Source organism: Capsicum annuum, chromosome 1 (genome assembly GCF_002878395.1).
Source record: "Capsicum annuum cultivar UCD-10X-F1 chromosome 1, UCD10Xv1.1, whole genome shotgun sequence".
In the NCBI taxonomy this organism is placed as follows: domain Eukaryota; kingdom Viridiplantae; phylum Streptophyta; class Magnoliopsida; order Solanales; family Solanaceae; genus Capsicum; species Capsicum annuum.
In genome coordinates, this window is record NC_061111.1 from 166,677,331 (window position 1) to 166,692,820 (window position 15,490).

A 15,490-nucleotide genomic window follows, 5' to 3' on the forward strand; every position below is an offset into this window, starting at 1 on the left:
AAGGATGTTAAAACAGACACAACAACATCAACAACAAAACCAGTGAAGTCCCATAAAATCGGATCGAGACGATAAAAAAGACACTATTGCAAAGAAATCTTTTTTCCTAGTTAGGTTGTCAACCACAACTTGCCACTCAACATCACAAAGCTGATATACCTTAGAGCTAGTTGGAGATATTATTAATTCGCTTCCCCACATCATCAGCTTTCAACTATTAGCACTATAATTCAATGAGGGGACAGCTCTTTAAAAACATCATGATTCCTTAATTTCTTATCATAGTACAGCTACTTCAGTCCTACTCCAGTCTTTCACATGGATGTAATGTATATATAATATACATCCAGAGGTACAAGAAACTCTTTTGCAGTAGGCTCCATTCTGACTAATTTTTAGATCCAATTGTATATTTTAAACCAAAATGACGTTGGAATTTGTCCTTTAAATTGTTGAACCATTATGATTGATATGATTCTGTAGTGTGGATAATAAATATAGAATTTTAATTGTATTGGATAAACAAATGATAAGATTATTAAGAGGTAGGGTAAGATGGATGAGATCTCTCTTATTTTCCTTCTAACTAGTAAGTGTACGTGTGTTGCATGTGTGCTTTATGTCAAGCCATTAATCGATATAAAATATATATTCAAAATTAATTTATGAAAAAATAACATTTGACTGTAAAAATCGAAGATAGACAACTTTATGCATTCAGACGTGTGTGAAGTATCGATATCTTGATCGTCTTCTACGACATGAACTATCACATAACGGATGATAACAAAAATAATATATAGTAATAGATCAGAAACTACAATAAAACACTATGACCTAACCTTTAATACAAAAATTCATCAAAGTCTGATTGAACACTTAGAGGCGAATCCAAAATTTGAAGTCTGTGGATGCACCGGTGTTGTCAAAGGCGCGCATAAGCCTCGAAGCAAGACTCAACATGTGTTGAGAGCTCGCTTCACTTAATGTGCAGCTTAGGTTCTAATTTCTAATGCATATTTTCCCTTGTCAATGAGGCTTTCTAAAGAGACGGACTGTTTCACTTTATCAAAAAAAAATAAATAATTTTTTTGTTTATATATTTGTCATTCATGCTTATATTATTAGTCTTGAGACTAGACATATATTTATATTTTTTTCTCTCTTTATGCCTTTTTCGTTAAATCTCACACTTTATTTATACTTTGTGCTTAAACACAATAGATAGTGATGCTTTTTTACGCTTATTGCTTTTGATAATACTGTGGTGCACAATATTATCTTAAGACATTAGAAAAACTTTCAGTGTCGATTAAGGAATATTATCATATTCAATTGATCGCCAAAGACATGAACAATACTGAAAAAATAAATATATCGAACAAATATGAGTTCTAAGCTAATAACTTTACTTTCTTATAATATGATGCTTTCTTTTAACATTATTGAATAATTAGTCGTGGTAGCTCAATGGTCAAGAATGACTCACTTTACGAGATGGTTATGGGTTCGAATCCCCAATCCAGCAATTTTAATGGTATAAATTTAGCAATAAGCCAAGTGTTGAAAATAAAAGCAAAAATATTGCACAACTCAACACCTAGGTGCACTACCATTCATCTTAGGATGTACTATTAACTATATCCCAATTTCTGAAGGTATATACACATAATTTTTTTCAACGTTAATGGGTGCACGTGAACCCCCACTGATACATGTGGTTCCGCCTCTGTGAACACTCATCTACCACTTATAAACTCTAACAAAACAATATGACAATCGAGATATCAGAACGATAAGATTAAACCCTAACCTTTACAAAGAAATTCCTCAAAGCCCGATCAAACATTCATCTACCACTTGTATTAAGCAGAAAAACAATAGGTAAAAACATTACAGAAACTATAATAATTGAGATATTAAAACAATACCATTAAATCTAACATTAACACAAAAAATTCTTAAAAGTCCGATCAAACATCCATCTACAATAAACTTGAATAAAATATAAACTATAACAAAATAATATGATAATCAAGATATTAGAACAATTAAACCTAATCTTTTGTGATTATTACACGCCTCCTTCAAAGTTCATCCAAACAAATAATTATAAGAATATCTCTTCCATCAACATTATTTAAATATAATATAGTTTAGATAAAGTAATATTTTAAGTGAGTTAGAAGTATAAAATATTAAAATTTCGTAGGTGAGTAAAAAAGGAAACACTTAATAATAATATATTTTACTATTAATTTATAATGCACTTTTATTTACTATATCATTGTAAAATATCAATAAGTTAAATTTTTCTTGCAAATTTAAATTGAAATACTCGTAAATTCTAACTGCCTAAATTAAAATGACATTTTCCCTATCCTATATTTAAAAGAATTTCAAAGTGACGAAAGTTCTTATTTTTTTTAGTGTTAGTTTTTCTTATAAATTTAACTATATTACATAATTTAAATAAGGGAGGATTTATTACATAAAATTTAGTTAATTTAAAAGTTTTAAATATAAAAAAAATAGTGAAAAGACGATTTATCTATTGCGGAGTGTTTTAATGAAGGATAAAAAATTTAAATCACTTTTCTAAGGGGTCTTCACACTTTTAATATATTATATAGATATATAGATTATATAGATATATAGATAGATTATAGATATAGATTATAGTTTTAGAATATATTATAGATTATAGATGTCTTTAGGATCTTGAGTAAGAAAATTCCCCACCCGTAGTAGGGAGCGCGTTTATTTTAGTGAATTCTATGCGGTGCAAACTTAGATTAGTTAAATCGTGAATTTTAAATACCAAATAGTTATACAAAGAAACACCAATAATAAAAATCAGTCTGCATTTAATACTACTATATAAAAATAATAAATTTTAGATCTAATTCAACTCAAAAAAAGTAATCCAATGAACTGAAGATGTCCAATGATATAATAAGAAAACATCTTCCTTCGAACAATGTGGAATGTTTAGTACTAACAGATCTCATCGAGATCTATAAAACCTTGAAAGGCAGGATTCTTAATCAGAAGGAGAGAGCAGAATGTAGAATTCACTAGTTTTGATTCAAATTCGTGTGTTTGTCTTTAAAAAAAATTATTTAACACATAAATTAACTTAAAATTCAATAACTCAAACAAGCTTGACTTTAGAATACGTAAACTTCAATTCATGAATTAACCCAGTTGTTGAGAGAGTTGAAGTTGATGTTGCATTTAAATATGGATTACTACTGGTGATACTACAATGAAGTCGAACGGTATATGTATCTTAATTTTTAACTAAAAAATTTATATACTATTATTGTACTTCTATGTCTATGTCTTATTTATGATTTTCAATATTTAATTCCAGTAGGACACACTAAAAAGCTAGTGAATTGAGTGTGCGTATGTGACCACCATACCGCAAGCTTCGCTGGGTAAAGAGCAATTAGGACCCCACCCCCAACAAAAAAGCTCCCACCAAAAAGCTCTGAAAGGTTTTGGTGTCACTGTCTCTTGTATCTGAAAACCATCCATTTATCTTTCTGAGCAATCAATAATTAACATTTGCAATAAAAATAAAAAAAATAGAATAGATCTCGAATCCCTTTTTTAGATCTATTTGTTTTACGGATATCTTGGATTAGAATGTTTGACTGGAAACAGCACTACTAGATCATGCATTTATCACCATAGGCCCCAAATAAGCCCATCCTATTTGACAGAACCTATTGGAATTGAATTCTGGATAAGCTAGTTAGTTGATTGGTGGATAATATACTACTTGGCAATATTTCTGCCAATATTGAGAAAACGCCCTTTCTTTGCATCTAAGACTTGCTGTATGTTATGAATGTGAACAATTATGCTTGTCCATGGTCATCGCCCCCACTATCAATTATTTTATGACCACATTTAGACAGCATTTTTGTTGAAGTTGTATATTATTTCTGTAAGTTGAAAGTTGAATTTAAACCTAAATCTCTCTTGACAATTTTTGCAGGAACATACACAAAATACGTGCATCCGAACACTCACAAATGCCTATTATAGGCCCCAAGAAGTTTGTAAGGCGCTCCAAATAAGAAGTTTGTAAGGTGTCACTACAACTTGAATCGCTGTAGAGCCGTCTAAGAAAATGACTTAAAATAAAAAGAATTAAAGATTTGCCCATAAAATTCATTATTCACTTGAAATATTTTTATTTAATAGTAGTTGCAAATACTGAATGGCCAAACTAAAACACCATCTGCAAACGTTGAAGTATTACTTGTCATTGGGGGTGTACAGACCAAATCATCAAGTCAAACCAAACCAAATCGAAAAAAAAAATCGACTTATGGTTTGGTTTGGTTGGTTTGACATTTGAAAAAAAATCCGACCATTTTATTTGGTTTGGTGTTACCAAAAAAAAATCAACCCGAACCCAAATCAAACCGACATAATTAACACATATATATGTGTGTGTGTGTGAGTGTGTCTGTTTGTGTGTGTGTATGTATGTATATATGCATATATATAATTTAACTTTTTATACATAAAATATTAATTATAATCTACTTTTTAAATACTTTTTCAATTAGTTTTATTAATTTTAAATATTTAGAAGTAGGTGTGTGTGTGTGTATATATATATATATATATATATATATTTAGTTGTAATATTTGTCCATTAATTGCTAATAAAATGATTCAAAACCCAATATAAACTTAAAACCTAAACTTTTCACTCTTATCTTACTTTTTAGTTTCAGGAGAGTTTTTCGCTCCTCATTTTTTCATAATTGAGTTTTTTCATTAGCACATTAGTGAAAACATACTTGATCTAGTCTTCAATCACAATATAATTGTAAAAAATAAAGATTATAAAAAAATCGAGAAAATCCAAAAAAACCGAAAAAACCGACTAAAGCCTAAACCGAAAAAATCGAGTTTATGTTGATTTGATTTGGTTCATAGTTTTAATAAACCGATATAATTGTTTTGATTTTTATTCAATAAAAAACCAAACCAATCCGACCTATGTACACCCATACTTGTCATCACGGTTCGCAGCCGAGTAGATCCCGATCCTTCTTAGTATAAAACACTTGCCTTTAATTTACGTATTTAACAGCTCTAACAAACCCCGTATGGTGAAACATTTTCCTTGCTACCGACCAAACTTAGACAACGTACCCAATTGGCCTTGAGGATTTTTCACTTTTTTTTAGAAAATCATTTCAAATCAGTGAAGATTATAGTGTTTGGCCATAAGCATTCCAACATTTGAAATTGTATTTGAAATTCAATGAAATTGTTTTATCTATTTTCTCCTCAAATTCTCTCACAAAAAGTCGAAAAGAACTTCAATTTATTTTCATGGTCAAACACAACTTCAACTCTAAAATGTTTTAGTTTGCATGGCCAAACGCCTACTTAAATTGGAACATCTAGTTGTTAGACTACTATACGAGAATGTTAAGTCCTTAGTTTTGATGATTGACAATTATCACTTGGGAACTAGTCCCTTAAGATCTTGCGATGACTAAGCTGCAATGACTCAGGAACCTGGTTGAACGCATTCACGTCACTCTCAGTGGTCCAACAATACAACTGGAAATAGTACTATTATGCAGGAAGTTAGTAGGAAGGTTGTTGCACTCTTTGTCTCAACCAATGAGATTCATTCTAGGTTTTCTTGTCTCTTATATATGTTCATTCCAACAACAAGAAAGTCAAGCTTTCATATTCTCACAACAAAAAATTCTTGAAGCTCCTAGATTCAAAGCTCACTCGCAACAAGGGACCTGCTTGCTCGTTCATTATGTCTTTAAGTTCTTGTTGTAATTGAATCTTTTTTTTTTATGGTTGTAAACGTTGCCTGCTGCTTTTGTTCATTATTAGTAGGTGGTCAGTTTTCCAGTTCTTATTGACAAGAATGTCATCTAGAGTTAGGTGACTTAGAAGCTAGAGTTAGCTTATCGATTCAGTTAGAGGTAGCAGGGGTTGTTGTGCAATAGAGTTATGACATTGATTTCATTGTAATAGAATTATTACAAAGTGTTGAAGGATTAGGAGTTTAATCCTTGAAGTCATGGAATCTGTTTTCAAGGTTGCTTAAATATTAGTGGAGCTGTTTGAAAATCCCGAAGGCAGGTCATGATTTTTCTCCCTTGAGCAAGGAGTTTTCACGTAAAATTTGTTGGGTTTATTGCTTATTACTTTACCTATTTTTCTATTCAATCTCTAGTTGCATACAACAGTTTGGGACTAGGTCCCAAAGTAGAAGGCAAACTCGCATAGTTCTTTAATTAATATCAGAGTGGGTTCTTCCTAAAAGGTTAACACCTAGGAAGGATCTTCTAATATGGATGTTCCTTCTAATCTCGAAGAAGGCCAATCAACTACCAGGCCACCCAGGTTTAATGGACAATATTATGGGTGGTGGAAAACATGTATGCACAATTTTATTATGGCTGGAGATTGTGAGTTGTGGGACGTTATTGAAAATGGTCCATTTGTTCCCGCCAAGCCTATTAAAGATGGTGAGGATACCTATAATGTTCCCAAAAAGAGATAGGAATTCGATGATGTTGACATAAGAAAGATTGAGAAAAACTTTACAGCGAAGAAGTTTCTTGTGTGTGGAATAGGTCCTGATGAGTACAATAGGAGCTCAGCGTGTGAGACGACTAAAGAAATTTGGGATTGTTTGCAAACAGCGCACGAAAAAACTAGTCACGTGAAAGAGTCAAAGGTTGACATGTTGACTACCTAATACGAAATATTTAGCATGAAGAAAAGAGAGATAATCCAAGAAATGCACACTAGATTCACTACTATAACAAATGAGCTTCATTGTTTGGGTGAGGACATTCGACCCACTAAACACGTTTGCAAGGTGCTGAGTATTCTACCTAAGTCTTGGGAGAGCAAAGTTAATGCCATTACTGAAGCTAATGACATTAATACAATGATAATAGATGAGTTCATAAGTCATCTTAAGACCTATGAGCTCAAGAAACAATAAGACAAAGCCAGAGGTGAGCAGAAAAAAAGAAAAAGAATCTAGTGTTGAAGTCAACAAAGGAGGATTTCAGTGGTGATGATGAGGAAACAATCTACATTACCAAACGGTTCCTTAAGATTATGAGAAGGACAGATGCACTTCCTAGAAGAGGAGGTTCTAGCAAATATAACAGGGAAGGCAAAGCAAATGACACCTGTCACAAGTGTGGAAAGCGGAATCACTTCATCAAAGACTGTTCTCTTCACAAAATGAAGTACACGGATTATGTCAAGCAAGCTGGTGAAAGAGAAAAAAAGAAGGATCAGGTCCCCGATAAGTATAGTAGAAGGGTTGTTGCTGACGTTGTGAAGCAGGTCTTTGCTGCTTGGGGAGACTCCTCTAGTTAGTCTAATAAATCTGAGAAACCAGGTGATGTCTCTATGATGGTGGTGGAGGATGATGTCCAGATCTATGACTCCCTTTTTGCCCTAATACAAAATTAAATGATGATGATGATGATGATGAAAATGTAACTCTTCCAGATATCAAAGATAATCTCAAAGATTACTCTCCTAAGGAACTAAAGTCTCTTGCTAATGTGCTGATAGATACCGTGTGTGAGCTTACAAAAGATAATGGGTCACTAAATAAAAATCTTAATGAATTTTAAGTTGAAAAGGTGAAATTAGTTGAGCAAATATCCAAGCTCCAAGAAACTTGACAATCCCTCCCTCTTGAAAATAATCTATAAAATAAAATTTTTAGTGAAATATCTAAGTTTAATTCAAAAGGGAAAGGTGAAGGTAGTAGATTTCAGTTTGAGCTTAAGGAGAAGTTGGCAAAATTTAATTCAGATTTAACTGTATCTCTGGAAAAAAACTCTGAACTTGAGAGGGACTTGGTTTGGATTGAAGTTGATCTTGAAAAGGCTCTCAAATGGACAACCCCTAAGTTTTGGCAAGTTTAACAACTCAGAAGTTTAACAACAGAAGGGGTCTTGGTTTCCAGAGCACTAGTGAACCCTATAACCCCTATAGAAATTATGTGTCAGTTAAGAACAACTTGTTGTGCACTCACTGTGGTAAAAATGGTCATGTTAAGGACCTGTGCTCCTCAAGGATGACTGTTGTAATAAAACTGAAGAGATCCTTCAATTCTAAGAAAAATAATATTATTCTACCTACTTGGACTAAAAAGAATTTGATTTTTCCTCTGTTCCCCTACTGGGAACTCAAGCTGTAATAGGTTCCCAAAACTAACAACTAATGTGCCTGCAAGGTATAACAAAAAGAAGCAGCCATCATCGGTACATGGATAGTGGTTGTTCAAAGAATATGACTGAAATAATTCAAGACTTTCTCTCACTCAAAGCCCATGAAGAAGAAAGTATCTCTTTTGGTGATAGAAAGAAGAGGTACATAATAGGTATTAGCAAGGTTGGGAACAGTTTGGGTGAAGCCATTGATGAAGTCCATTTTATGGATGGTCTAAAATTCAGCCTAGTTGGTGTGTCACGGATTTGTGACAAGGGAAATAAAGTTTGAGGTATATGTCAGACAATTGTATGGTCACAAGACTCAAGGATGGTGAATTTATCCTCACAGCCTTAAGAAATAAGAATATGTATGTAGCTGATTTGTGGTCAAGTAAACCCAAAAACTTGAAATGCTTGGGTATGTAAGAAGATGTTGCTGAATTGTGGCACAAAAGATTAGGTCATGTGAGATGTTTCTTTCTGAACAAATTGGCCAGTAGGGACTTGGTTCAAGGACTGCCTCAGCTAAACTTTGCCTGCTCTAAACTGTGTGATGCTTGTGTGAAGAGTAAGCAAACCAGGTCCTCCTTAAAGCTAAAGAAAGAAGTAAGCACTTCTAGACCTTTTTAGCTTCTTCATTGGGATCTATGTGGACCTATAAAAGTCACAAGCAGAGTTACCAAAAAAGTATATCCTGGTCATAGTTGATGCCTACTCCAGATTCACATGGACATTCTTCTTGAAATCCAAAAAAGAAATCTTTCTAGTGTTTAAAGCCTTTGCAAAACAGGATCAGGTGAAATACAATGAGAAGATAGTTGGAATCAGATTAGACATAGCACTGAGTTTGAAAATACAAGGTTCAATCAGTTTTGCAATGAACTTGAAATCAATCACAATTTCTCAACTCCTAGAACACCGCAGAAAAATGGTGTTGTGGAGAGAAAAAATAAGACATTGGTGGATATTGCTAGGACAATGCTGATTGATGTAGGAATTGCCCAAAATTTTTGGGCTGAGGTAGTAAATACAACTTGCTATGTGATTAATAAGTGTCTTATTAAGTCTATTCTACATAAGATATCCTATGAACTCATAACCAAAAGAAAGCTCAAGTTGAACAACTTCAAACCTTTTGGATACAAATGTTATGTGCTAATGGGAAAAATGACCTCGGAAAGTTTGATCTAAGGAGCGTTCTAGATGTTTTTGTTGGTTATTCATCAAATAGAAAATCTTACAGAATCTTTAATAAAAGAATCAAATGTGTAGAAGAGAGTGTCATATTGTGTTTGATGAAGATAGCGGAGTAAATGGTAGCAATGCTAGTAATGATGCAAAGCTTGAAGAACTTCTCAAGGTTCCAGAGAAGTCAGTTGAACATGATGACAAGTCAAAAAAAGTATCAAAGATGATGGGGAATCTTAGGGACCAGGTTCAGCTCATGAAGATAATGATGATCTTGAAGAGTCTCGGGAACCTGGTTCAGCTCAACCCACAAACAAAATTGTTGATCCCCATCCAGCTCAGTGGATTATCAGGAGGGTAATACCTCTTTAGGAATTGGTCCCAGTTCTAGTCAACCTACTCCTCAAAGATCCAGTTGGAAGCACCAAACTTCACATCCTCTAGATAATCTTCTCACCCCATTGGATTCAGGTATGCAGACTAGAAATAGGGCAAGAAATCTATGTGTTTTCCTTGCATTCTTGTCTCAAATTGAACCTAAAAATGTAAAGGAAGCATTGAAAGATACAGATTGGATTAATGTCACGTAGGAAGAGCTACATCAATTTGAGAGAAGAAAGTGTGGCACCTGGTCCTATGTCCCCAGATAGATCAGGCATAAGGACTAGGTGGGTTTATAGAAACAAATCTGATAAGCACGGGAAAACAATCAGAAACAAAGCTAGGTTGGTGGTATAAAGTTAAAACCAGAAAAAAGGCATAGACTATGATGAAACATTTGCTCTAGTGGATAAAATGGAGGCTATCTGGATTCTCATTGCTTTTTCCTCCTACATGGAATTCAAATTATTCTAGATGGATGTCAAGAGTGTCTTTCTGAATGGATTGCTCAAAGAAGAAGTATATGTGAAGCAGCCTCTAGGGTTTGAAGATGTTGATTTCTAAATCATGTGCTGAAATTGGATAAAGCTTTGTATGGTTTGAATCAAGCTCTTAGAGCTTGGTATGAGAGTCTTTAAAAATTCGTGTTTGACAATTGGTTAAAAAGAGAAAAGATTGACAACACACTGTTCTTGAAGGCAGGAGGAACAAAATTGCTCATTGTTTAAGTTTATATTGATGACATCATATTTGGAGCTACAACCAATTCTCTATGTGATGAATTTTTCCATGCTAGTGAGTAGTGAATTTGAGATGAGCATGATAAGAGAACCTAATTTCTTTATTGGAATACAGATAAAGCAAAGTGTAACTAGCATAAGTATATATCAGTAGAAGTACATCCATGAGTTGCTCAAAAAATTCCAAATGAAGGATACAAAGCCTATTAACACTCCTATTGGAACTTTCTCAAAACTAGACTTGGATGAACCTGGTCCTTCAGCTAATGAGACTATGTACAAAGGTATCATTGGTTCACTACTCTACTTGACAATCAGCAGACCTGACATTGTGTTTGGTGTAGTCATGTATGCTAGATTTTAGGCTAGTCCAAAAGAGTCCCACTTGAAAGCTGCTAAAGGATTCTAAGATATCTTAAGAAAACTCCCAACCTGGTCCTCTTCGATCCTATTGGTGATAATTTTGAAACACCTGGGTTTTTAGCCCTTGAAATTTTCCTGAGCTTTAGGCTCACTACTTTGGTTGCGAATGGACCCCCAGAGTCATTGGGTGTCTTGACGACTCATAGGGATGAGTCGTACGCAAAATAATAAGTTTGAGAATTGATTCTTCTCTGAGTACGAGTGGCTCACTAAGAGCCATAAGGAATCTTTACGAGTCGTAACGATCAAACTATAGGATGTCCAGTGTTCACCTTATTTGGTTCTACACTGGAAACGAGTAGGACCCTATGATTCGTATGGTCTCATTATGAGTAGGTTGTTTGAGTCATAAGGACGACAGTGTATTGGGGTCCTAGTCATTGTCTTGGTTATGACTCATGGTGATGAGCCGTATGATGTGGTTACAAGTCAAGGGTTCGACTCACTTTAGACATTTCCCACTTAAAACCCTTTAGACCCCATGTCTATAAAACACTTTTGGGGCATTCATTCAACACTTCAACAGATTAAACATTCTCACTAAATCCTCTCAAACAAGTCAAGCTAGGGTTTCACTAATTTGGTCATCTAAGGCTCAAGGGTTGATTTCTCTTCGTAAATTATCGTGATTCAGGCATGTTAATCTTCCCTCGTTGTTAATTTTGCAAAAACATATGATTTAAAGCATTGTTCATAAGATTATTATTTATTTTGAAAACAAAAGTTGAGGGTTTGAATGATATGAATTGATAAATGTTCCTCATGATTTATAAATATGATTTTCATGCTTTTAATATTATTTTGAACTTTTGGATGCATGGGTATGGTGAATGAACTAGAGAATTGTGATTTTCTTAAACTTATGGCTTAAAGTGGTTATAACCCCAACCCCATAATGTGAAATTGATTTTAGTTATGAAAACTGTGAGAATTTGTAAAATTGAACTAGTCTTGAACTATTGCATGATATAAAGAAGTATTTGAAATACAATGGTATAATTTAATGAACAAAGAGCGTTGGTGTTCCCCAGTGTGTACTAATGAACAAAGGAAGTTATTCTCCTCAAGTTAATGAAAATTATTTTGGTATAATATGTTACCTTGTAAGTGTAGTTGGTATGACGATACCAACAATGTATGCTTAAAAGTGTATTGTGGTTCATTGAATGAGAATATGTGACAATTGTTTTATTTAGGCTTTAATAAGGGTTGTGTAGCTGAGTTGTGAATGTGGAGGTCTGAGTGATCGATACTGGAAACCGCATTTGCCGACGCGGGAGTCAAAGTGATCATGGTGGTTTGAGTCCCCCTTATTATTATCTTATGAGTAGGGAGGTTCGAGTCCCCTATAAATCATTATATGATCGAGTGCTTAAGTCACCTTGATAATGGTGGAGGGTTTGAGTCCCCCAAGGGCATATATATAAGATTATTCTTCAATTCGTACGACTACAAGCATTGGGGTCGATCGAGGGCTGAGAGTTGGGACTCATATAGCTCATGGGTACTATTATATTACGGTTGAGCTACACAATTCGGGCTAAGGTTTTTAAATACATGTTAAGCTTTTTTCTTATCCCAGCATATGATATATATATATATATATATATATATATATATGTTTCTGCATTTGATTATGTGCACTATCTTTGAATGATTTTAAACTTTTGATCATATCATTATGTTATCCTTATCCCTGGATTTCATGCTAGCATTCACCCCGCTAACTATCTTCGGACGTTGTATCCCCAAGAGATGCAGGAACTGATCATACTTCTACTCCTCCTGCTCAGTGTCTCGGATTCAGGATCAACTAGTGAGTCAGATTGAAGTAGTGAGCTTCCAAACTTAGGAAGATCATATTTCATGATTATGATTTTCTTTATATTTTGACTATTTCTTTGGTTTTGGTTTTGGCTATGGTCATGGGCATATCCCAACTGGATACTCTTTTGTTTTTATTAGAGGATTTATCGGACTACTGTTGGCATAGATGGTGTTGGTATTGGTATTAGCATTGGTATTGGTACTAGCATTGGTATTGGTATTAGCATTGATACTGGTATCGGTTAGTTTTGTTTATAGAGACTTATTCTAATGTTTTTTTTAATTAATATTCTCGTATCTTGTTATATGCTCGAAATTAGCTGACATTGGGGTGTAGTGCGTCTGTTTTAGATAGGTACAGAGGTGATCTCCAGTCCACGTGGGACTTGAGATAGCCGCCATGGCCAGGCCCTGATTCGGGTCGTGACAAAGGTGGAATCAGAGCCTAGGTTGGTGTCATTGAGTGTCTGACAAAGTTGTATCAAGTAGAGTCTCTTTTACGAGTGTGTAGCGTGCCACACTTATAAAGGAGAGGCTACGATATACTTAGTGAGGGAGTTCATTAGTTCCTAAGGGAAGGTTTTATATAATATCTTAGAGCTCGAAAGTTGATTTCCAAGGGGTGTCTCTATCATTTGGTCTGGGTTAAAGATTCTAAATCGGTGGGTCCCTTATTGCATCTGTTCCCGTGGTTGGTGAATTTCCTGAGGTTTTTCCTGATAATCTTCCTGGTGTCCCTTCCGATAGGGAGATTGATTTTGGGATTGACCTTGTTCCGAACCCTCATCTTATCTTTATACTTTAATATAGAATGGCTCCAGCTAAGTTGAAGGAGCTTAAGGAGTAGTTGAAAGACCTTCTTGACAAGGGTTTTATCCACCCTAGTTTGTCCCCATGGGGTGCTCCTATTTGGTTTGTGCGTAAGAAGGATGGTTCCCTTTGAATATGCATAGATTACCGTCAATTGAATAAGATTACGTTGAAGAATAAGTATCTTTTTCCTTAGATTGACGATTTGTTTGACCAACATCAGGGTGCTAGGTGTTTCTCTAAGATTGATCTTAGGTCCAATTATCATCTGCTAAAGATTAAGGAAGTGGATATCCCTAAGACTGCCTTCCAAATGTAGTATGGTTATTATGAGTTCTTAGTCATGTATTTCGGTTTGACTAATACCCTGACAACATTCATGGACTTGGTGAATAGGGTCCTCCGTCAGTTTCTGGATTTGTTTGTTATCATGTTTATAGATAATAGTCTGGTATATTCCAAGAGTGAGGCGGATCATGCAAATGTAAGACCATGTAAGATCCTAACTTGTTTCAGCTTACTATTGCATGTTAAAGGGGTCCAAGACTTAGAAAATTTCACTAAGTGTTAGGACTTAGTCATTTCTAAAGCTCCTAAACTTCGATGATTTTATTTTCAACCTTCCTGGGCTTAGAATGTCGATTTTAAAGTTGTTTCGTGATCAGGGATATCAAAGGTACATCTCAGATGAGTTTTGAAATTTTCAGACTAGCGTAAGGGCATGTTCGGAAGTCCAAAATAGTAACCTCACCGGGATAATCCCGTGGCACGCCCTATAGTGTACCGCAGTAGAGCCCGTAATGTCCACTCCAGTGCACCACACCAGATCCAGCGGTGCCTTCTCCATTGCCCGCCCCACAATTTTTCCAGCTTTTGTTTCCATTTTTCTAAGGGCAATTGGGTCTTTTCCCTTCACCCAATTGATCCATAACATGGGATTAAGGGTCCCAAAAGGCAAAATTAACCATTTTATTCACAATTCTCTCAAAAGAAAGCAATCCTCTCTTCCAAGAACAAACCCTAGACTCATAAAAAATTAAGCTCAAGCTTCAAGAAATCATCAAGAACTTTCATGAATTTATCAGTTAAGGTATGTGTGATGTTCATCCATGGGTCCTTTTCACCCATGGAGTTCAAGAATCCGTTTTTATGTTCTAAATTATGAATCTACATGTCTATGATAGATTACCTCCATGAAACTCTTATGAATTTCTATCATGTATTATGTTTCCAAGAGTTTTTTTTTATAGAAAGAGCCTTTACACATTTGAAAGTTGAAATATGTTCATCAATATCTTGGCAATTTGATTTCAAGTTATGATTTCAGTTATTTTCACGCGAAATAGATTATAGTATGTTTTAAATGTTGTAGTTTCCGTAACATGTTCATGCGAACCAGAATAAATTCGCAGTTTATGATTTGGACATGTGATTGTACTATCTCATCATGTTTACAAGCATCCCCATGTTAAAGTATTGATCTCCACGTGTTTTATAAAATGCCAAAGTGATGGTTTTTAAATAATAGTGTTCTATTGTGGTTTCCAAAGCTTGCATATATCCTTATTGATATTTCCATTGAGTCCTGGAGGGTTATGAACACCCGTTACTTAGATGTTTACATAATTTTAGTAGTTTCAGATAAACCATGAGCATTATCATTCAGTTAGTCATCATGATTAGTCACATGTTCAGTTAAGTATAGTTTAGTCCAGTAATCAGTGTCAGTTCAGCTGGGAGTAGGATTCAGCAACGAGTGGACCCAGGGATGGGGGCTCACCTGTCAGTAGAGGGTGTGACCTTTAGTAGTAGTTCCTAGGTTACAAAACTATGTAGCCAATGTAGGTTAAAGATATCAGCCTTCCAGTT

The 15,490-nt window shown here is 34.6% G+C and overlaps 1 protein-coding gene across 1 annotated transcript in view; it reads right to left on the reverse strand.

The window, feature by feature from the left end:
* Positions 1-3,155: 3,155 nt before the first annotated feature.
* The window catches only part of LOC107841216 (NEDD8-activating enzyme E1 catalytic subunit), a 38,683-nt gene continuing 26,348 nt past the window's right edge, over positions 3,156-15,490 (reverse strand). Inside the window, exon 9 of the mRNA XM_016685204.2 lies at positions 3,156-3,528. Coding sequence (XP_016540690.2) covers positions 3,394-3,528 — 135 coding nt within the window. The 3' untranslated portion in view covers positions 3,156-3,393. The remainder of the gene's footprint in view (positions 3,529-15,490) is intronic.